Source organism: Camelus dromedarius, chromosome 11 (genome assembly GCF_036321535.1).
Source record: "Camelus dromedarius isolate mCamDro1 chromosome 11, mCamDro1.pat, whole genome shotgun sequence".
Lineage (NCBI taxonomy): Eukaryota > Metazoa > Chordata > Mammalia > Artiodactyla > Camelidae > Camelus > Camelus dromedarius.
In genome coordinates, this window is record NC_087446.1 from 5,298,841 (window position 1) to 5,322,370 (window position 23,530).

Consider the following 23,530-nt stretch of genomic DNA (forward strand, 5'->3'; position numbering starts at 1 on the left):
TTGGTGCCCTCAGAACACTGTTATTCCACAATACTCTTGGTTTATTTATGTGCATTTTTTTCCTTCCCTAAAAGGAAAGTGAGATCTGAGGCAGGGGCCCTTGCCCTCTTCACAACCCCAGAGCCTCCACCGGGGCTGAGGTAGTACAGTGGGGGGTCCTCTGATACCCCTGGCTGGAAAGGATGTTGCAAACCCAGGACAGGATGATCCTGGAGGGAAGTACCCAAATTAGTGCAGGGTGAGGCCACTTCCCAGCCAGCATCAGCTACACCTGGGGACCTGATAGTGTTTCCAGTCCCTTTCCTTGAAGCCCCAGGCACCCCTGGCCACATCCACGTGGGTACATAGTTGGGTGGGCAATTTATCTTGAGCGCTCAGGATGGAGCAAGCTGGGCGCTAGGTGGTCAGGGAGGACTTCCTGGAAGAGGTGCCTCTGGATTTGGCCTTGCCACACCCCTAGCCACTGATTCTATAGTGAGTGCCCTGGCTTTGGAATCAGTACACACAGGGTGACCCAGGGGTCACTTCCAGGTCTGTAAGCTTGGGGAGGGGTTGTCTGTCTGGGATGGAAAGTCTCTCCAGATGAAGCAGGCTGCTGTGGTGGAGCATCCCAGCAACCACATGGGAACGGGGAGATTCTGGGCTCACCCTGTGAGGTTCTGAGGGCCTGACACTGACAACTTACACAGGAAAGGGAGTGAAGTCAGGATTCAAAGCTGTGAAGAGCCAGACCTCGGGGAGCTGCGGCACAGAGCCTGGGGGCAGGTGCTCCCTACAGTCTTGAGGCAGCAGGGTCTGATCAGTCTGGCTGGAAGGTGTGGGGCGGCTGCACCTGCTGGATCAGGCCTAGGGCTAAGTTGGAGGCGGGAAGGCTCCCCAAACCTGGGCCCTGAAGGGGGCAGGAGGATGAGGCTGCAGAAGATCTGGGATTGGGGGGACAGAATGGGGATGGCGGAGAGCTGGAAGGAGGCGGCTCACCCCAGCCTGGGGTGTGCATGAGGTAGGGGACTGGGGATAGGGAGAGATGCAGCACCGGGGGGAGGGGGGCCTGGCAGGGTCTAGAAACCACTGGGTCCAGGTCTGGGGTGGGCTAAGCCCACAGCAAGGGTGACCTGGCCCTCCTGCCCCCGGCCCAGCCCCTTCTCCCCACCACACCTGTGTGAGTATCCACAGACTGCACCACTCCAGCAGGGAGTGCTGGATGAGCCAACGTGGGGAAGGCGAGCAGCCTGATGATAGGAGGCACTGACAGCCCGAAGGACATAATCTCTAATGGTAGGCTTTAGGCACTAAGGCGTGACAAGGAGGAAGTAAACCAGCTTGTGTTGGACCAAACAGTATGACAGCATTTACAGGTGTGGGAAGGAGCCAGGAGGCGGTGTGATGCAAGCAGGCGCACAGGTGGCGAGGAGCACGCCCTGCCCTTCCCTCCCCTCCACAGGCAAAGCCAGCCCACACCGCAAACCCCTAGAGAGGACCAGAGACTGGCTGGAAACCAACATTTTATTGAGCTCTCCTCACCCCACAGAAATCTATTCCAGTAGATTTTTTTTGTCACGGGCATCACAGACACAGGGGTGTGACCAGCGCTCCCCCTGCCGCCTGCTCCTTGACCCACCCACGAGAGGAAGGCTCCTTCTCAGGACAGGCAGACTGGGGCCAGGAGAGAGGGCGCGTTAACCAGTAACAGCCCCAGAGGTATAATGAATTCATCTCTCGTACAAAAAGCTAGTATGATCCTCAGTCGTGTCCCAGCACTCAAGAGTTTAAATTAAAAAAAAAGTCATCAGGAAATGTTAAAAAGACAACAAAACCAACAAGGCCACCTCCAGGGTGGTAGTCGAGGGGGAGGGGCCAGCCCTGCCCCCACACCAACGGGCAGCTGTCAGTGGGCGAGGCGGCACCCACAGCTGAGCAGCACCCCCAGCAGCAGGGACAGCACCATCTCGCGCCACGGGCCGGGGAATACCTGTGGGATGAAGGTCGTGACCAGTGAGGACCTCCAGTCTGCAGGAGGCCCACTCACTGCAACTCGCCTCCTGCACCTGCTCCATGGACACAAGGACCAGCCAGGCGCGGGTGAGAGCAGGTGGTGATGGGGAAGGCTGGGGGTACAGGGGCACCTCTCAGAACTGGAGGGGTCGAGGATGAGCTGGCCAGAAAGATGAGGAGCACAGGAAGGGCAGGTGAGGAAAGTGGCCCTGAGGACACCCCACAAGGGGCTGCTGGTCTGCCAGGAACTGGTGTGATAGAATGAACTGGTGTGAGGGGCTGGTGATGGGCTGGGCGGGAGGGGAGGGGAGTGGTCAGGAAACCGCCTGGGATAAGAAGCAATTCCTGGGAGAGGGGAAAGCACAGCACAGGTGCTCAAGGATTCAGGCATATGGTCTATAAGCCAGGAGTCTCACACCCAGAGGCCAGAGGTAGAAATGGGGGAAGCACGCAGGCAAGACAATAGGGAGTGGTGGGGCCTGTGGATCCGGAGAGGGTAGGCCCTATGGAGCAGCTGGTCCACAGCTGTCACAGCTTGTAGGAGTGGAAGTCAAGGCCATGAAATCTCAAGGCTTACCCTGCCCCTGCCGGCCAGAAAGTTCCGGAACCTTCTGTTCTCCCTAAGGTTAGTGACAGCATACATAAAACTTCTATAAACATCTCTCAGGCCTGTCTGGTTGTAGGTGAAAAACAAGCTGGAAGACAAATGGGAGGGAAGCAGGGCCATTACTGCAGGAATAGGGGCTGAGAGCCTTTACTTAGGTGACAACTGCAGGGAGAAGAGGGCCTGTCCCCTCCCACCCACTGCCACCCTGTCCCTTCCCTGGGTGCCTCCACCAATGGCGGCCTCTCTCCATTGACTGTTTCTGGTCCTAAGCTCATTTGAGTTCCTGCCTACCCCACCCCCACCCCACAAGCTGGCAGACGGGTTTGGACTTGCGTCCCAGAGCTCGCCACAGGGCAGTGCTCGCTGCCCGCAGGCCCACAGAGGCAGGTCCAGGGGAGGAGGAGGAGCCTTGCTCTGAGAGGCCCAGGCTCCTCAAAAGGATGGGTTTCTCCTGGAGACAAAGAGACCAACATCCACCGTGGTCCCGGAGTGTGCGGTCTCTGTCCCCACCTGGGCAGTTCTGTGAGGTCCTGAGAACCTGCAGGGAAGCTGGCAGGTCAGGGCCGCTGCACCCAGCGCAGAAGGCTCTGCCTGCACAGCTGGGCCCGCAGCTCTACCTGGGCTCACTCAGTGCTTCCCGTCATTTTAAGTCAAGAGCCTTGTAGGGGCCCTGAGCTAGCAGAGGTTTGTCACCTGTATATGACCATCCAAGGCAGCTCAGCAAACTGGCATAGCACGAACCTCAGCTCCATGTCATCGGCAGTGGAGGCTAGCTGCGCGGCCAACTCGTGGAGGCTGTCACTGTGGGGAGACCACAGGGGAACTAGGGGAGTGGTGTGCTGGTGACCTACAGGCTCAAGTCGGGGAAGGGGTGGTGGGGCGAGGTGGGGGCAGGGAACCCTCAAACTCCCCTCCTCTGGCTCCCATTTTGCTTCAGAAGAAGCCAATGAGGGCCCATCCACCGGTGGACTCCCTGGAGTGTGGGTCCTGGACCGTGGGGACAGGGCTGCCAGGCAGGAGCCTGTCCCAGCCTCTCTTGTGGGAGAGCAGGGAGACATTCAGTGCATGTAACAGCAGTCAGCCTCCTGGATGCAGCCCTCCTTCCCCTCCCAGGACAATGAGCGCCCTGGAGAATCCCGGGAGAAGCCACCCACCTGGTAGGCTTGGTGGGAAAGGTGAGCAGTGAGGCGGGGGCCTCACACTACCCTCCTCGTGCGGAGGGACGCTGGGACCTATTCCTTGGTCTTCAATTCTGAAACCTCCGATGTCACCACCCCTTTTCAGAAAGGAGGGGCTACCTGGCCCCCCACTCAATGAATGAATCCTTGATGGAAATGGAGAGGTATGCACTCCCACCCAATCAAAAAGTCCAGCAGGCCCCTCCACACCCCAGGCCAGCTTCAGCCCTGCTCTCGGTGGGGCTGCCCACATTCCATCCCAGTGACCTGGCCGGGAATCCCCAGGCAGATAGGCCTCCCAGCGGCTAAGACTCTGAGCCCCTCCCAGCCTAGCACCCGCCACCTGCCCAGTCTAGGGGGCGGCGCAATAGAGGGCTGGCTGGCATTCAGGTGGGAGTTTGCGGTCAGGAAACACGCCCCGAGCTGAACGTCCCCTGCTGTCATCTACAAATGGAGCATGGAGGGGAAGGAGGCAGATTTTCAGGTCCCTCCAGCCCCCAAATCCTGATCAGCCCAAACCTTGAGTCCAGGACCTAATGGCTAAGAGATTCCTGAGGCCTAAAGCAGAAGGGAACCCTGGCGCTGGGAGAACCCCCTCTTCTCGGCCTGCACAGCCGGGGCCAGGAACTGCATCTCAAGTGGCCTCCTAGTTTTCTAACACTGAATCCATCTCTTCAGAGGCCTTGAGGTGATCGTGGTCATGAGGGCCGGGAGGCACCCAGTCTTAAGGCCATTTTGATGGCCAGTGCCCAGGGATTGGGAACATGCTGGGTGCTCTGGGGGTCCCTCTGTGAGCTGGTATCAGGGCACAGATCTCCCGCGCAGGGCACCTGCCTCCCTGACCACACCTGGGGAATTTCCACTCTGGAGCCCGGCCTGGAGAACCCAGAGATTCTTCCACCCAGCCCACAGCAGTCACTGGCCAGGAATGGGGGTGGGCGGGGCCCAGGGGCCACTGGAACCTACCGGTCAGGGGAGATCTCAGGATCGAACTCCAAGACATCAGTCACCGTCACGCCGGGAACCCCCACAACTTGCTCGTGCAGGGAGCCAGGGCCATGATTTTGCAGGAAGGTGTACAAAAAAAAGAGGTTCCTAGAGACAGGTCTTGCTTGAGACATTTCTTCTCTGGAGGAAAAAGACACAGACTGGATGCCCAGAAGTATGTAATCTGGGGTCTCACTCACTAGTCACCTGTCCTCATCTCCCACCTTACCCTACCTCACCTCCACCCCAGGTCCCCCTGGCGTGCATCCTGCTCTGTGCTGGCTGTGTGCCTTTGGCCAAGTCACCGTGCCTCTCTTTTCTCTGCCATACATCCCCAAAGTCAGGGATTTGATGATTCATAGGGGTCCTTGCCTTCTCTCTTGGTGTACAGATCTACGGCTGTAATACAGGCTCTCTTGGGATTCACCAGCACAAGAAGCCAGCTTCTAAAAATAAACCTAAAGAGGAAGTCATCCACAATCCCAGTTCCCACAGGGATATTGACAGTTTCTAAACACACACACATCACACAAATATTTTCAAAAATTTCAAGAACCTTTTTTTTTTTTTTTGGTCTTCTTAAGAGAATTTTATTTGTGTGGTTCTTACAAAGATTGTTGCAATATGATAACCTCCTTTCTGCAAGGCTCACCCCTCCACTCCCCTGGCTCCTTGCTGATAGAACTAGTTTTCTTTGGGGTGGCCCTAAATCGGTGTTCCTCTGAGCCCTGTTCCCACTTCCCCGGCATGCCTTGTAGCTAGTGGTGGGCATGTAACCCGGTTTTGGTCAATGAGGTCTCAAAGTCTGATGTGGGGGTTGAAAGGGAGCAGACAGACTTCTTCCTCCTTGCTGCCATCAACTTAGGAGTGAGGGTTGGAACTGCAGCAGCCATTTTATGCCACAGAAGTGTTGAGCACAAGGATATCAAATACAGAGCAGAGGTAGAGTTTGGCTTTTTGATGGCATTGTTGAACAGCCCAAAAAAATACTAAGTCACTGCCTGCCTAATTGCGTAAGGGAAAAAACCAATTTGTTCAAATCACCACTGAGTTTCTTGTTCCTCACAGCCAGTCTTCCTATTTACAACTATGAATTCTCACCTCAGTAAATGTTTACATCATGTGTGATAGCTGGGTAGGACTCCGACCTTGTTCACCATAATTTACCCCCACACTGTATCAAACAGCCTTAAGTCCAGAATATAACGAAGAACGTGGCATCTGTAAGGTATCAGTAGCCCCCTAGTAGGCTGTCTGAGGATTAAATGATTCTCCTTCAAGTACTCTGAGCAGAGCCTGGAACACGGAGGGAGCGGGCACTTAACTGTTCTGACCCCTGTACTTCAATCCATTATTCAATTAGTATTATTAACAATTGGCTTACACCCAAGCCTCCTGCTCCCACCTAGGCCAGGGTGGACCAACGTTCATCCCTGAAGAGGACTGCAGGCAGGATGCACACAGGCACCCTGTGGGGACATGGAGTAAATGAGCTTGCACTGGCCACGTGCTTCCAGCATTAAAAGGTGATGCCTGGAAATGCAGAGACAGGGCAGGGGCTCGTGGGCACACAAGTGAGTTTCCTGGATCCTCCAGGTGTCTCGGGGCGAGTCTAGACAGGTCACTCTCAACAATGCATCCACACTGCATGCGGAGATGGATGTGACGTCATCGAGGGCGCAGACAGGTATTTGGGGGTCTGGGGCACTCTGGCCTTTGAGAAAGGACACCACATAAGGACAACATTGTTCTAGAGAGAATAGGTGCCCAGAATTTATATCAAAGAGAGATGGCTGTCTCAGTCTCCTAGGAGGGCAACAGTTTTACATCTGTTCCAGATGAAAGCTCAACGTGAAAGGCAGCGCTCGCAGGAGCTGGGGCTGGAGAGATCAGACGTGTAAACACAGCCACAACGGCCACAAAAGAGCCCCGGCCTGACATATGCCACCCGCACCTGTCAGGACAGCACCTTCCCCCGTGGGCTGAAGGGAGCTGTCAGGTCAGACCTGGTGGGTGGGGGGAGGGTGCCCCCCCCCGCACCTGAGGCGGGGTGGGGGGAAGGGTGCTGCCACCTGCTGAGGGCACCTGCAGGCCCGACCCAGCGACACCCCCAAACCAGCAGGCCACATGCACATACAGGGGATTTTTCTAAGACCCCTAAAAGGCTGTTAACAACCTAAGACAGCCAGCACAGCTCTCACTCTGGGAGCACACATTTGTTCTAGGAAAGGCTGGGTATCAGTTAAAAGCTATGAGGTGACTCTAAATCCACCTGTGATGCAAAGCTGTTTGACAACACTTTAGAAAAAGAGTAGATGACAAAATCAGTGTGGTTTGAAACCATTTTTGTAGCCAGGGTTGACCCTCCTCCATTCCGCGTTTAATCAGGGGTTGCTGAGCCAGGGTCACAAACCCTGCTCCCAGGTCCCCCGGGGTCACTGACAACACAGTGCGGGGGGGGGGGACCCCAACACAAAAGGTTAGACAACTTGAATTAACTTAAGTTAGATTTATATTGAGAAAATTGTCAATGTGTCTTAGGAAGTTAGACCAAGATACAAAAATCAATAGCTTTCTACAAGAAAACCAGAAAATACAGTAAACGATAAATACAATTGCAGACATATAAGGTTGGTCAGGAATGAATGTTAAGATGGCATGCTTAAAATCTTTCATGGAGAAAAATTTTAAACTCCATTAAAGGACTTAAAAGACCCAGATAAATGGAGACAGAGGTTGTAACATTGCATAGCTTGTAAGCCATGTGAACTTGAACTTGTGTTAGGCTGGCATTTAAGGAATTGTGACCAGGAGCTCAGGCTCCAGGCCCCAGGGTGTCTATGCAAATAGCCATTTCCCAGGGAAAGCTGCTCCAGCCCTCATTTACATCTGTCTCCCTGCTCCCTTACCCCTCCACAACCCTCCCACCCCACCCCCGTAAGGGGCTGTTCTCTTCCCAGAGATGGCTCCTGCTCCTGTTGAAACCCCTGCCTCCCCCACAGGCAAGAGGCCATTGGGGTACTTCTGGGCACATGGCTTGAGCCTCACCTTGACCTACTGTCCCAACATCCCTTGTTCCCCAGTAGTCATGCCTAGAATCCTTAGGTACCTTGGGTACCAAATGGGGTGAGGGGCCCCGAGTCCTACAGGGGCAGGTGCCTGAACAGGGACAGTGACTACTGGCAGCTTGGCCAAGCTGGGGTTGAGGCCCTCGCTGTGTCTGACCAGCTCCAGGGATGGGTGAGCAGTGGAGTGGTGCCCCTGCTACAGCCAGACTGAACTGTTTGGGGGCAGGATCTGTGTCTGCACCTTCATGTGGGTCCCCAGACCCCTCTGGACCTCCCTGAGCTGGCCTGGAATAGACACTAGACTCCCCTCTCCCTGTGCTCATCTGAGCCCTGCACTGATGCTCCCAACAGGCAGGGGAAATCTTAGGTTAACGTCCTAACCCAACCACTCACTTGCAGTGAGAACTTGGGCAAGACCCTCAGTTTCCTTATCTGTTAAACAGGGATAATGGTCCCAAGCTAATAGGGTTCCTTTTCTAGGCAAGAACCCGCACTGCCTGTCTTACAATCCTGGCTGATGTTGGTATCTACTATTGTCAGGCACTGATTTCAGCCCTGCATGTGGATTAACTCTGAAGTGCTCACCACTTAACCCAGTGTCTAAGTCAGAGGAGTGAAGTAATCCAAGTCCTTAGCCCTCTTGCCCCTCCGCCAATGCAGAGATCCTGACTGGTATTAATGGAGAAGAATCAGCAGCCAGGCCTGGGCTGGCCTGAGATCTGAGTGAGTGAACAGTGTGGCCGGGCAGGCGGCAGGGCCCCTGCAGCAGCCTACCTGCTCTGGTCCCTCCCAGCTTCCCCTCCACCCCAGTGCAGGGCCACCGCTGGTCCCTTCCTGTCTGGCCCCGCTCCTGCTGGGCTCTCCAATCTGATCTCCACACAACAGCCTCAGATCTGACCCTGCTACCACTCCACGTGCCCCAGTCCCCTCCGGGAGACATGCTGCACCACGATCAGGACCCTCTTCTACTCCTGGCCACCCCAGCCCTGCCACCCCGATCCTGGACCCTGTTCCCGCCACACTAACGAGCACACGTCCAGACACGCCAGGCCTCTGAGCCTTTGTCTGAGCAGTGCCGCTGGCCACCCTCAGTCTCCTTTGACATCCCTGTTGGTCCCTGCTGGGTGTCCTTGGGTGAGTCAACCTCTGCCTCACTCCTTGATGAGGACACTAGCAACAAGCCCTTTGGCAGGACTCCTGTGAGGGCAGGGTGATAGATGCCGTGTTAATGTGTCCGACACTGTAAGCAGGTGACAAAACAGGAGCTGCCATTACTACTAATCTCTGCACAGAGCACTGAGGAGATAAATGTTTGTTGAATGACTAAGCAAAGGCAAGGACTGAGGTCGCTGCAGCTGCAGATCCAGGAACCTGGACTGGTTTCAAGCATCTATTTTTTTCCAGCAGATTTGCAAACCCTTCTTTGTAGTAGTTTAAAGCCCTTCTTTGGTGAAAGGCAGGCATAGCTAGCCCTGTGTCCCCACCCAGGCTGCAGCCCACACACGCCCTCCTACACACTCAGTGGAAATATCATTTAGGAACCTATTCTCCCTCAGGAGATCGAGATGCAAATCTAACCTTAGTGCGAAGGACACGCCCCCGCAGCCATGAGGACGCCTGCAGGGCTTGGAAGGGAGGGCAGGCTCTGGACCAGCCAGCCTGCAGTTTCACTGGCTGTGCCTCTTCCACAGACACACTGGGATGGGCACAGCTGCCCTCTCCTTGGAGGGTGGACCCTCAGTCGCCCCAAGCCCAGCCTTCCCTATGTCCCTGAACGCCTGGCAGCAAAGCAGGAACAGGCGATGTCACCTTTGGGGCCGCACCAGTGCCACCTGGTAAATGGAGTCTTGAGTGCGAGGCCAGTGGCTGCCGGGTGGACCCAGCTGGAAAGCCCTGGTCCCCAGTCTTTTCCTTCAGGGTTTCCCATCCACACACCACCCCCGTCCCAACCCATGAGCAGGTGATGCCCTGGTTTACATAGCACCCAGTGCTCCAAGCATCAAGCAGAAAAGCCGTGACTTCATCAGGACAGACCCAGGTTCCAGTCCCAACTCTGCCACTGCTGTGTGACCAGGGCCAGTCGCCTAGCTCTGAGCCCAGCTCAGAGAGGGCTTCTCCTGCGCAGAAAGAGCACAACCTCCAGGGCTGCTAGGAGAAGTCAAAGATACAACTGTCGCCCATTTTCTGCCACCAAGCACGGCTCCAAAGCTGGTTAAGAAATCAACAGACCCACAAGAGCGTGGGAAACAGCTAGTCCCTGATTCTCTGGGGGTCAATGTGACGACAGCTACCAACATCACAAATGTACACACACCCTTTGATCTCTCCAAGTGTGTCATACGTGTACGCCTGCGTGTACCTGGCAGGCGCCACTGTGCCAAGACCTTGAAGGGAGCTTGTTAACTGTGCTGCCACAGGTACGGACAGAAAAGACAAACTCCTCTATCTGCGCAGATCATCTCCTGGAGGAGAAAGGTGATCGGCAAAGAGGGGCAGGGGCGTCTCTGGGACAAAGGTGGAAGAGACATTTTACTGTGTATGCTTTTGTCTTCCTGAATTATCTGTTCATGCTGGTATCATCGATTCAAAAAATAAAGCCAAAGTAATTGTGTTTCAGGTTCATAGCTTGAATTTGTGGTCTGACATGGTGCTGTTTGTCTTAAAGGTCTATTTTAGGAACCAAGCACCCAACCTCTCCCAGCCTCACTCCCCGCCCCCGTGCCCACCCACTCCCTCCCCACCTGGCAGGGGAGGTACGGACTTAGGAACCTGCAGGTGCCCAAAGCAGCTGGTTCGAGGTGGGCGGGGCTCACCTCCCTTAAGTGATGGAGAAGTGACCTGGGGAAAAGGAGAGGAGAGAGGGAGAGGAAGGTATTTCAAGCAAAAAGAAAGTTGGAAATTCACCTGCAGGGGTGGAAGGGAGTTGCCCAGTAATTTGGAAAGTGGCAGCTTGGAATGGACACCCCCTCAGTCCCCACCGGCCCCACAGCCCTCTACCCAGCACAGGTGCTGGCCTGATCCACCTTGAACCAGGTGCTGGCATGGCCACCCACTGGGCTGAGCAAGAGATCCAACCTCGGCTTGGCTGGTGTGGCCTCAGGCAAAGGCTGCCCTCTCTGGGCCTGTTCTTTAACGCTTAGTAACCCCACATCCTTTTTATTTGCATCTTCTGAACTCAGCATCTCTCAGGAGGGGATTTTTGCCCACTTACAGGGGACCTAGGAGGGCTAAGAATGGCAATTCAGAGCCTCTTGGCCATACAATCATGTTGCCCACCTCCAGGCTCCAAAAATACCCTGAGCCAGCAGTGTGGCTGATACACTCGGGAGAAAAGAAAACCAGGAAGGCAGCCTTGACAATGACAAAGAAGGTCTTGTTCTGAGGCCTGAATAGCCAGAGTTTTCACTGAATTCGACAGTGGATGGAACACATGGGGCCCTGCATGTAGGGCGGAGAAAGGGCCCAATAACTGGGCATCACCTCAGGCCCATGAGCACAGGACGTGCCTGTCCGTCACCAGGCACTCCACAGGTTTAATCCTATGGAGGGGCAACATTAGCCCCTTTTTACAGATGAGGAAACTGAGGGCTTCTCACACACACATTAAACCTGGCCTCAACTCTGGGATACGCTCTTGGCCATAGTTAAGGGTCAAAGTTTGGTGAGAGTTGCTCAGGGCTGACTGGGCTCGGGTCCCCTGGGCCTCACGCGGGCCTGGCCCAATGAGCTCAGGAATGTCAGTGGAAAGAATGATGCAAAACCAGCACCTCCATCTCCTCCCCAAACCGACACCTGGGCAGGCTGGCCACCGCAAAAATGGAAGGAAGTGGGCCTCTGTGTAGCAACATGGAAAGAAGCCCTGGTTAGCTGTCCAGTGACAGAGCAAGATAAGGAACCTGCTGCGATGCTGTTTATGCAAACGTTTTCGTTTCACTGGTTACGCATTATTTATGAATGGAAACACTGTGCCAAGGGGCAATGGGCTGGGAGCACACCTGGGTTCTGATCCAGCTTGGCTGTGCCACTCTGGACAAATTCCTTAGCCCCTCTGGACCCCTAATTCTTCACTTGTAAAATAAACATGGTGGGGGAGGGTGTAGCTCAGTGGTAGAGTGCGTGCTTAGCATGCACGAGGTCCTGGGTTCAATTCCAGTACCTCCATTAAAAATAAGTAATAAATAAATAAATAAACCTAATTACACCCCCCAAAAGAACAAAACAAAAATAAACATTGGGGACAGATCCTTTTATGACTCTCTTGCTCGAATATCCATAAAAATACTCCGAACTATGGAGAAAGTTGTTACAGATTAATAGTCTACATAAATAATTACAGGTTAATAATAATTAATAATAATCTTATTAATAATGATAATTTAAAAATAAATTTGAAATTGGTTTTAAAAACAGTTTGCTGAGGTCTGAAAGTTTGTGTCCCGCCCCAAATTCCTCTGTTGAAAACGTAATGCCCCACGATGGGAAAAGGTGGGGCCTCTGGGAGGCAATTATATCATGAGGGTTCTGCTAGTGGGGTAAGTGCTCTTGTAAATCAGGCCCAGGAAAGTCACTCCCCCATCCTCTACCGAGGATAGAGGAAGTCTGAGGTGCTCTGACCTTAGACTTCGAGTATCCAGAACTGTCTGTGGCTTATGAGCCACCCAGTCTGTGGTATTTTGTTAGAATACACAGTTCAATGAAGTGAAAAGAAAACAGGTGGGGGAAACAAGGTGAGGAAAACCTGGAAGGCTAGGTCGGAGGGGGGTTCCCAGACAACCAAGCCATTGTTGACACCCAGAAGGGAACCCCTGTGCTTCTCCATCACCATTAGAAAGAAGGGTGCCAAGATATGCCTGAATCTGCAGTTTGAAAGCATGAATTTCAAATAAATGCTGAAGAGGGTGTGGAGAAAAGGGAACCCTCCTACCCTGTTGCTGGGAATGTAAATTGGCGCAGCCATGATGGAAAACAGTACGGAGTTTCCTTAAAAAACTAATGGAGCTACCATATGATCCAGCAATCCCACTCCTGGGCACATATCTGGAAAAAATGGAAACTCTAATTCAAAAAGATACATGGTGATGGTACTTCAATTAAAAAAAATTTTTAAAAAGAAGGAAAAAAAAAGATACATGCACCCCAATGTTCCCAGCAGCACTACTTACAATAGCCAAGCATGGAAACAGCCCCAGTGCCCATGAACAGACGACTGGTTTAAGAAGACGTGATACATAAATGCAATGGAATATTACTCAGCCATAAAAAAGAATGAAATACTGCCACCTGCAGCAACATGGACGGGCCTAGTGACTGTATCATACTAAGTGAAGTAAGTCAGACCGGAAGACAAATATTACATGATATCACTTATGTATGGAATCTAAAAATAGTACAAATGAACTTATTTACAAAACAGAAACAGACTCACAGACATAGAAAACAAATTTATGATTACCAAAGGGGGAGGAATAAATTAGGAGTGTTGGATTAACAGATACAAACTATCTACTAAAATAAACAGGGACTTACTATATAGCACAGGAAACTACATTCAGTATCTTATAATAACCTATAGTGATAATGAATCAAAGAACATATATATATATTCTCATATATATATACACACATACTTGAATCACTTTGCTATACACCTGAAACTAACACAATATTATAAATCAACTGTACTTCAATTTAAAAAAAAACATGTATTTAAGTCCCTAAGAATTTAAGTAAAGGACTACACCCTGCTGGGCCCAGACACCGGGGCCTCAGAGAGACGTGGCCTTCGCGGTCCTTTCTTTCAGTTTTGGGTCTCCCTGCAGTGCTCTGAGAGGTCTCAGCCACTCACCAGATCCTGACATGGACCCCTCCAGTTGGCAGCCTTGGGGGCTCTGATTTCCTCCCTGGGATAACCCTCAGCTCCCCAGTGGACTGACTCACCCAGGCCCTTTCACATCCTCAACCTCAACTTTACACCCTTCTTCTGTCCTCCCAAGGTTGGCGTGGGGGACCTGCTTCCTCGTCCAGGCCCAGCCCAGAATCCACCTCCTCGCCACCCTTCCCAGGACAGAATTAATTGCTCCTCATTTGCACTGTCGGAGCACCTTGGGTAAACAGACCTGGATGAGGCACTTAGCCCATTATGGTCTCATTAAATGTTTACCTGTCTGTCTGCCCCAGCTCAGAGCAGGACCCAGTGAACAGGGACAGCCTAGTGGGAAGCAGGCAGTACACTGCAAAACAGAACGAGGCAACTGGACTCACAGAACAAGCAACTTCTGGCTGGGGGGATCCTGGACTGGACAACCTCACTTTTAGAGAGGAGGCAGATGCTATGTGCATGGCATACAATCAGCACTCACTAACGGGAAGCTCTCGTTAGTTGGCACTGGCCTGCCGACCTTGTCAGAGCCGGGATTTCCGGATGCGTCATGGTCTGCACGTGGGAAATCCGGTGCATCTCTGCCCCGCCTCGACAAAGCCTCTTCTGGCTTCTGAGCCACAGACACAGTGACCCTTCCCAGACTGCCAGGTGGGTTGCCCTCTCAGACTCGGTGACCCGGTGTCTTCTCCCACCTCCAGAAAAACAGGTTTACCATGCAGCGCCTGGCAAGCCCAGAGGGTGTTTTGTGTTGTCACATCCTAATATTGACACTAGGAAAATCAGCTGCCCTTTCCAAGCCCGCCCCAGCGCCCTGACCACCAGGCTGGCCTCTCCTGCCTGCCTCAGGGCCAGCGAGGGACTCAGGCCGGGGACTTATTTGCTTACATTCTGTGTTTCTCCCAGGGCCTGGCCCCAACCAACCTGTGGCAGGACAAAGAGACCAGGGAATGGCGGCACATGTCCACTCCAGACCCACTGCAGGCTTCCTGGTGGCCGCCAACAACAAAACCCAAGCGTGCCGGGAACTTCCTTGAAACCCCTTGGAATTGTTCTGAGCCAAGAGAAAAACAGTCAGACTCTCGTGGGATCCACTATGTCCGCGGCAGGGGAAGCGAGAAGCCATTAATTGTCTACAAACTTAATGGGTTCACTAAAAACAGGATGCTTTCCAGGGAGAGGGGAAAATACCTCCGAGGTCAGGGTCAAGACCCACCGGTGGATGGAGCCCTTCACCGAGTACCCCCTTCCATTTACTAGAAGATTGGACGTGAGAAAATGGACTAACATTGCTTTCTGGATTCTTGGCAGCTCAGCTTTTACGCCTAATAAAACTTACAGTTAACATACATGCAACCCTCTCTCCAGCTTCCCCCCAGAGTGCCCACTAGGGATGCTCCGGTGAGTGTTTCTGCTCTCGTGGAGCTGCAGACTAGTATGAAGCACACTAAATGAGAACCAGTAATTTCTAGTCTTTAGTGTCCTAAAGACAAAATAAGGTCCTAAGCCAGAGGAACTGGTGGGAAGAGTGGGAGGGATGCGGCTTTCGATGAGGTAGTCAGGGAAGACTTCTCAGAGGAGGCAGCAACTGAGCTGAGATAGCAAAGGATGATGAGTGACATCCGCAAGGACTATGCTAAGTACATTACTCCATTTGTTTTAGGCCTCACACGCTCCCATGGAAGGTCTCACTGGATCCCTGGAGCTTGGAGAAATATTCCTGCTGAGATAGTTCCCACCAAAAAAAAAGACCACCTGGCAGCCATATTAGAAGGTGAATTAAGTATGTTCCCCACCCTGGAGGACATTCTGAAGCACTGCCTCAAAGCCCACACTCTGGAAGCCAGCTTTCCCAGACTCAGACATTTTAAACCAAAACCAAGCAAACACGTATAACCTGATGTTGGTAAGGCTGGAGAAGCACCAGCCAAATCAGTCAGTGCTGCCCTGTGACCTGGAGGTTAAGATGGTGGCAAGTCCCCAAATCCTGGAGTGAGAAGGGGAAACAAGACGGTGGGGAAGGGGCGAACACTGGAATCCAGGCCACTGAGGGAACAGGTGAAAAACAGTACCAGTGAACAGCCAGAATGTCCCCTCGTAAGGACTCATTCCAAGGGCAGGCCCAAAACAAGTAGAAACAAGGTTAAAGTGTTAACTCCAGGGAAGTCACTAACGGCCACCAGCACTCGGGGAGGCGGTGTGCTCCCCCACACCTGGTCAGAAATCTCTTGGACCCAAACAGAGGCTGAGAGATGGAGAAGCCCATCTAAGACATCGCAGCTGGAAAGCGGCTGAGTGGAGAGGTTTGGCTTGGTTTCCAGAAAATGGCTCTGGGTTTTTAGTTAGACAGCCTGTATAATGTCTCCTGAATTAAGTCTCAGTTTCTCCGTCTGTAAAATGAGGCCTCGGATCCTTGGAGGGCGACCAGCAGATATCAGTCGTCTGTGCCCTCCCTCACATGGGAAAGATAAGGTGATGACAACGCCCCCTTCCTGGGGAGCTGGAGCGAAGCTTACGCAGAAAACCCCACCAAGGGCCCAGCCACGTAGGTGCTTGAAAAATGTTACAACAGCAGCAGCAAGAACAACAACATCATCCCCCCCGCCAGGGTGGCTCCTTCTAGTGAAAATTACAGTAACAATTAACGGTTTACTAAACGATTCGCACCCAAGAGACCCGAGCTCCTGGAAAAAGTGTGAGGAGCCCTCAGGCCCGCAGGGTGAGTCTTGGCCGCCCGGGGCTGGCGGCGGGACCCCTCGCGGTCACCGGATGGAACGCGCCCGGCGGCCACTCCAGCGCTGCGGCGGCCGGCGGTCCCCCCAGGTTTACAAAACCAAGCCCGACGCCTTCCCCGCGGGGCGCACCTGCTCGGGGCGCGGGCAGACGGAGCGCGGCCGCGCCCGCCGCGCGCGCAGTTCCTGTTCCGGACTTCCCCGCGTCCCGCAGCCAGGCCGTCTCCCGCCCTTCGCAGGTGCGCGGCGCCGGGGCGCCCCGGGGCCGGCGGGGACCCGTGCCGACGCCATCTTCCTTTTTTGGTGCCCGCGCGGCTGTGCCGTCGCGGCCCTGGGCTGGCGGGGTCCGCACGGCCGGGGAGGACGTGGGACCGCCGCCCCGGAGGCTGCGCAGGAGGAAGGAGGAGGGCGATGGGACGTCTGGTGCCCCGGGCGCGGCGAAAAGGGGCCGCCCCATTGCACAGATGCGGAGACTGAGGCCCGCAGGGGCCGCGGCTGGCACGGCTGCCAACGGGGAACTGGAGCTCCCGCCAGCGACGGGGTGTTTCGGAGCCGGGGTCCCGAGACATCGCCTGCAAATAACGTATCTGGGCGAGAAAAACCTGGGCACGGGACCCCACTTTCCCGCAGCTCGGCGCCCAGGGCAGCCCCCGGGCGCTTACCTGCCGGGTTCGGGCTGGGTGGAGGGGCGGGCCGCAGCCGAGTTAGGGTCACGGCAGGGGCGGCAGGGCTCGGACTCACCTCGCGTAGGTGGTGGCGGTGGCGGTAGCGGTGGTGGCGGTGGTGGCGACGCCCGGAGCGCTGGAACCGAGAGGCGTATTGTCTGCAGCCAGCGGCCCGCGCGCGCGACCATATAAACCGCCCCGCCCCGCCCTGGCCCGCCCCCAGGGGCCGCCTCCCCATCCGATAGCACCGACTCCGGCGGGTCCGAATGGCAACAGAACTGCTACAAGTGTGATCTGTTTTCTTGTTTACTGTCTCTCTGCCTTCTGGGGTCTGCAAGTTTGTTTTGTCGCGTGCGCTGTTTTCCCAGCACAGGCGTGCACACAGTAGGCTCTGGGGAATACTTGTGGATGAATCCACTGGCTGCATTTGGATGTATAATCCCGGATCTTTACATGGATTGCCTCACTCGGTCCTCAAAGAAGTCCTAAGGGCTTGGTGTTTTTTTCATGCCCATTTTACCCATGAGGAAACTGAGGCTTGGAGAGGACGGAATGACATGCTAAATGACAGTATGAATTCAGTGCTCAAATATTCTCGCTCTTTGTGCTGGCAGCTTCAGGACTTAAGATTTTGTTTGGGGTTTTAAAATTCTTTTTCAATTTTTTAAATGGTGGTAAAATGCACTTAAAATTTACCATCTTAACTATTTGTAAGCATACTGTTCAGTGGTATTAAATACATTCCTAATGTTGTGTAACCATCACCACCATACCTCTCCATAACTCTCCATCTTTCAAAACAAACTGTATACCCACTAAACAATAAGTCCCCATTCCTACCTTGCCCACCCCTGGCAACCATCAGGAGATAAGTATGTTTAAGTCTTGTTTCAGAAATGTGAAAACTAAGACTCAAGCTTTGGCAGAAACAGCATCCACAGCATCCTACCCAAGCCTGGGGTCTTCCCTGCCCTACTCTTTCCCACCCCTCATCCTTCCAGGTGCATCATCCACATACCTCCCTTCCTGGGCCTCCCGTAGTGTTGGGGGGGGCAGCCCGCCCTGCCCTCGGGCTCCTGAGCCAAGAGGGAAATGGGTGGCAGAGAAGGGCCCCCAAAGCTCCGGAGAGGAAGGAGAAACCTGGAAGTTTCCAGGGCTGCAGTGGTACCCAACCCTGGGGTGGGTTAGGGACCGATAGGGTCTCAACTCTTCAAAATGTTATTGCTGGAGAGTGTTGGAGGTGGAGGAAGGCGGAGCAGAGCAATGGGATTACAAAGTAGCTGTTGTCCCAGGAGCACAACAACAGGGCTTGTTTACCTCAGTCCTGCTGCCTCGGAAGGAGGAACGGCAGCGTCGGGGAGCTCCCCTCTCCCTGGTTCTGCCATTTGCTAGCTGTTGGGGGTCCCTTTGCCCCTTCTTCCTACCTCTGGAGTGATGACACTGATATGTATTTTTCCTTCATTGTTCTCATCTGTGAAATGGGATGACAGCATGCCGCCCCCCCCCCCGCCCCCACCACACACCCTATAGGGTTGTAGGAAGGATCAGAGGAGATAATCCTCAAATGTTTAGTAAACTCCCAGCAGAGTTTAAGCTTCAAGGCCCCTCCCTCCCTCTCTCCTGGCCTCTTCTGATTTTGTAACCCTTTCTTTAAGGGCCTCCCAAATTCCATCAGCTCCAAGCCCCACACAGCCCGGCGTGCCCTAGTTCCCTGATAGGCATAGGGTGCTCCAAAATAGGGGCCTCTCTCCAAATGTGCTCTGCCATGGAAACTGAGACTCAGAGAGGGGAAGCCAGGGCCTGGTCTCACGGGCCAGAAGTGCTTCCAGAGGGGTCTCGAGGCTGAAGGCATGGTGCCAGGCATGTAGTAGGTATTCAGTAAATATTAGCAGAGCAGATAGAGGAGGGAGGACAGTTTGGAGATAGACATGCCCAAGGGAGAGGTGGGTGAAAATATTCACCTTGTAAGGTCCCAAGATAATACGCAGGTCAAATGGACAGGAGGAGGAAAAAAACTTTTGAATTAAGAATTGGGCCTGTAGAAGGCCTTGGCTTCCTATCAGTCCTGAAAAGGATTAGACAATAACAATAACAAACAATAACAACAGCAGGTGCCATCATCTCTTCAGATCCCTCAGTACCAGGGCTAAGCACTTTCTCTTGTCACCAATAGTCCTTACAGTTGTCCCATGTTACAGACACCAGCACACCCACAAAGGACCCATGTACAGGCAAGAGAGGACTTGTGGCCCCATTTTTACAGATCAGAAAACTGAGGTTCCAAATAAGGAAGCCACTTCCAGAGACCACCCAGCCCATGAGCAGCGGAGGCAGATTCAAGGCTGGATCTCCCTGTTCCTCCTGCAGTGTTCTTCCCACCCTCCCGCTGCTGGCCTCCAAACCTCCAGGGCCTCAGTTTCCCCCTCCCCATTGGGATGTGCTGGCCTGTCCCACTCTTTGTGAAGTTTCCCACCTCACAAGGGTTGCTGTGAGGATGAAAGCACAGGAAGCCCTCAGCTTGGTGCCTGGTGCACAGTAGGTGGTCCATAAACCCAGAGCCTGTTATTGGGGAGGAGGGTGGAGCTTAGTAGTAGAGTGTGAGCTTAGCATGTGTGAGGTCCTGGGTTCAATCCCCAGTACCTCCATTAAAATAAATAAATAAACAAACAAACCTAATTACCACCCCCCAAAAAAACCCCTAAAAATAAAATTAAAAAAAAAAATAGAGCCTGTTACTGAAGAGGTGGTTTAGGAACTGGTAAAGATTTTGACATGTTCACAAAAGAAATTGTACCTCGGAGATGCGTCATCTATTATATGAAATAACACACTTTACAAATCAATGTGTCTAGTACAATCCCACATTGAAAAAAAAATCCATATGGAGAAGTCCGGGAGGAAACATGGCATGGCAAAATGGGAATGTGGTCACCTCCAGGCATAAGGAGGATTGGTGGTCCCATGTTCTGCCTCATGTTTCTCTGTATTTTACCGATGTGTATTAATTTCTGTTAATATCGGAAATACGTCACCTTTTTTAAAAAAAGAAAAGGAAGAAAAATTTGTCTGGTCTTGTCTCAGGCCGGAGCTGAGTCAGAGAGAAAAGCAAATGCCTAGCTCCAGGTGAGACAAAACCAGGACAGAGTATGTGGTGGTTCTCAGACAGAAAGCTCTGGGCCCCAGGGGAGGGAAAATAAGAGCTGGGGACCTAGAGAGGATGCAGGCATGTAAGGCTGCCTGGAGGAGGAGGTATTTGGGGGCACCCTGGAGAAGGGGCTGGATTTCAACTGGGACAGAAAGGCGGGTTTGGCCCTATTGTCCTGTGAGTACCTGGGAGCCATGGAAGGCTTCTGAGCGGGAGAGGGACTAGATCTTTGGGAACTGGAATCTGGCAACCATGTGGAGAGGCATTGGAGGGGAAATGATGCCTGCAGTCTCTGGGAGTGCCTAAATGGGGCCATCCCAGCCTCCATCCAACTGGTGGAAGTGCCCAGGCTGCCCCTTCCCCTGCAGCTCCACCCCCTTCACTCTGTGTTCTGCACATCCAGCCTGTACTCACCGTACTCCCCGGTCAGTGAGGTCCTCTGTGGACAGAGCTGTGGTGAAGCCTCTGGGAACCGTCTTACGTCCCCATTTTACAGGCAAGGAGACTGAGGCTCAGGCCAGCTGAGCTGCGGGGTAGAGAGGCGTGGATGCTGAGGGAGGAGAGGTGGGGGCTTCCCTTCCCAGGCCTAAGGCATCGGAGCTTCGGTGTCCCTCACTTACTGGGAAGTGGGGGGGCAACCCCCAAGTCACGCGTCGTCACTGTCCGGTCACCCCGTGCTTGGTGGGGCTGCTGCTTCCCTTCTTCCCTCGCTTGCTTTATCTTCCTCCGCAGCACCTTCAGCTGTCTCATATTTATTAATCTGTTTACTTGTCTATTGTCTGACTGCCCGCCCTGCACTGGGACTAAGGTGGACTCGGCTTGTTCACAGCTCAGGTAGTCGGCACTCCGTACACACCTGCTGAGAGATGCTTGTAGGGGATCACGGTGTGGAGTTTCCTCTGGGCACTGGGTTCAGAGACCCGGGTCAGGCCAGCCCTGCTTAGACTTGCTGCCGGGCAGGCGTGGGCTGACTCTACACAGGACAAGGCAGGGCCACGTGACCACCTGTAGCCATGGGGGCTCCTGGCTACAGGGTCTGGATCCAGGCTGTGTGACAGCAGAGCCCCACCATGAGCTGGGACAAAGGGGTCTAAAAACAGATGGCTAAGGCCCCCAGGAAAGCAAATAAAGAACAGAAGTGGGCAACCAACAGACTTCAAGGAAGCGCCTCCGTCTCCGCATCTGATGTGTAAGAGGCACTTCAGGAAAATGCAGCCAGTGAAACTCACCTCCGTCCCAACGTGCATCTCCACAGGCGTCCTGTCTGAGCTGACGGCAGCTCTGTGTTTCCAGGTGCTCCAGCCAAAGACCTTGCTGTTGTCGCTGACCCCTCTCTCTCTCTCTCTCTCTCTCTCTCGTGCTCCACCCCTGCAGCGCAGGCCAGGCATGGGGACTCGCTTCTAAGGACTGTAACATGGCTGAACCGGAATTTCCAAAGCCGGATGCTGAAAGGATAGCTCTTGTCTGGCTCTTCCCTCTTGGATCACTCACTCTGGGGGAGGCCAGCTGCCCACATGAGGACACTCAATGGTGTGGAGAGACCCTCGTGGGGAGGAACTGAGGCCTCCTGCCACCAGCCAGCACCAGGTGCGTGAGCCCTCCAGGAAGTGGGTCCTCCAGCCCCAGTCAGGCCTTCAGATGACTACAGCCCTGGCCCATGAGTTGACTGCAGCCTCATGAAGACCCTGAGCCAAAACCACCCAGCTGAGCTGTTCCTGAATTCCTGACTCACTTCAACTGTGAGAGATAATACATGTTTACTGTTGTTTTAAACCACTAGATTTTGCCACAATTTGTCACGCAGTGATGGAAAACTCATATACCCCACATCTGATTCACTAACAAATGCTGTCGGCATTATCTGTAGAACACGTTCAGCATCTGACTGTTTCCAGGAGATCTCCAGCCTGGATTCTTGCAGTAGTCCTCTCACTGGTTTTCCTGCTTCCATTCCTGCCCCTCTGTGGTCCATACTCAACACAGCAGCCTGAGTGATGAGATTCAAATGAGACTCAGATCGTGTTCCTCCATTGTTCAAATCCCCCTGGGCTCTCTGTCTTACACAGAGTAAAAGCCAAAGTGCTCAAGACCTTACCTAATCCAGCCCAATTTTACCTTTTTTTGGCCTCATTTTCCATTACTGTCCTCATTGCTCACTCCATTCCAGCCACACCGGCCTCCTAGCTAGTCCTCAAACACAGGTTCATGGCTGCCTCAGGGCCTTTACACCTGCTGTTTCCTTGGCCTGGATTGCTCTTCCATTAGATACTGCAAGTTTGTCCTCTCTTCTTCTTAACTCTTAGCTCAGATTTCATCTTCCCTGCAAGGCCTTCCTGGCAATCCCATTTACCACTGAAATCCTTGGCTCCCTGGAGTATTTTGATTACTCTCCCCTGCATGTATTACCTCTCACACACTCTATATTTACATTGTAATTTTATGTATCATCTGTCTCCCCCAACTGGCATATAAGCTCCACAAGGGCAGGCATCTTTGCCTATCTTTTCCCCCTTTTATTGCTGCTATAGTCACAGAACCTAGAACAATGCCTAACATATACTGGGCTTTTCAAAAATATGTGTTGAAGACAGCAATAAAGTACAAATGGCTGAAACACAAATACAATGAGGTAATTACAGGAGTGATTACAGAAATGTGATTGAAAACATTGATGAGATGCCCCTTTTTCACCCAGTAGGGAATGTTTCAAAAGACCATGATAACTGAGTGAGGGTGGGCAATGGGAAAGCAGCCTTGGGCCCTCTCTGTACGGGGTGGAGGGGGGTGTATGGGTTCCACAAGGACACAGTGCCTGGCACAGAGCAGATGTTCAATAGAAACTGGCAGAATGAACATACGAATAAAAGAATCCTTCTGGAATCTAGAACAAAAAAACTTAAGAATGTGCATTCCTTTGGGAGCCAACAATTCCAGTTTCAGGAATTTTCCTGCAAACATAATTAAACTGCTGGGGAGACCACAGCAGACAGACAGAAGTTTTCGGCTCTTATGAATCCTGTTGTCTAAATGACAAAATCAAATACAGGGAAAACCTGTGCATCCATCAGCAGGGGATAAACAGCGCTATACCACACAGCCGTTGAAAGTCTGAGGTGGGTCCACACACGCTAACACGGAAACACATCTGTACCTGGGCTGTGGTAAGTGAGATAAACAGGTATGGAGTAAATATAATGTGAACTGATTTACCTTGAAGAGTATTTTTCATTTGTCTTTAAAGTTCTGTGAAGTACACAGTAGAAGGTCAGGAGTGGTGA

General features: G+C 53.0%; 1 protein-coding gene across 1 annotated transcript; it reads right to left on the reverse strand.

Annotated features, from left to right (window-relative positions):
• Positions 1-1,485: 1,485 nt before the first annotated feature.
• Positions 1,486-17,345, reverse strand: BIK (BCL2 interacting killer). Its single transcript, XM_031463394.2, has 6 exons — positions 17,184-17,345; positions 16,575-17,014; positions 4,744-4,905; positions 3,293-3,400; positions 2,570-2,687; positions 1,486-1,969 (listed from the first exon to the last, which is right to left on the reverse strand). The coding sequence occupies exons 1-6, from the start codon at positions 17,343-17,345 to the stop codon at positions 1,886-1,888; spliced, it is 1,074 nt and encodes a 357-aa protein (XP_031319254.2). The 3' UTR covers positions 1,486-1,885.
• Between the last annotated feature and the right edge of the window lie 6,185 nt (positions 17,346-23,530).

Bases quoted from the DNA above. Each gene is read 5' to 3' on its own strand.
- BIK (XM_031463394.2), bottom strand. From the start codon at position 17,345: ATGGGGAGGCGGCCCCTGGGGGCGGGCCAGGGCGGGGCGGGGCGGTTT. The intron at 3,401-4,743 runs GTAGGTTCCAGT...GTCTCCCCACAG, and splicing joins CCTGAGATCTCCCCTGACCG to TGACAGCCTCCACGAGTTGG. The intron at 2,688-3,292 runs GTGACAAACCTC...TTTGTCTTCCAG, and splicing joins CCTTGGATGGTCATATACAG to CTTGTTTTTCACCTACAACC.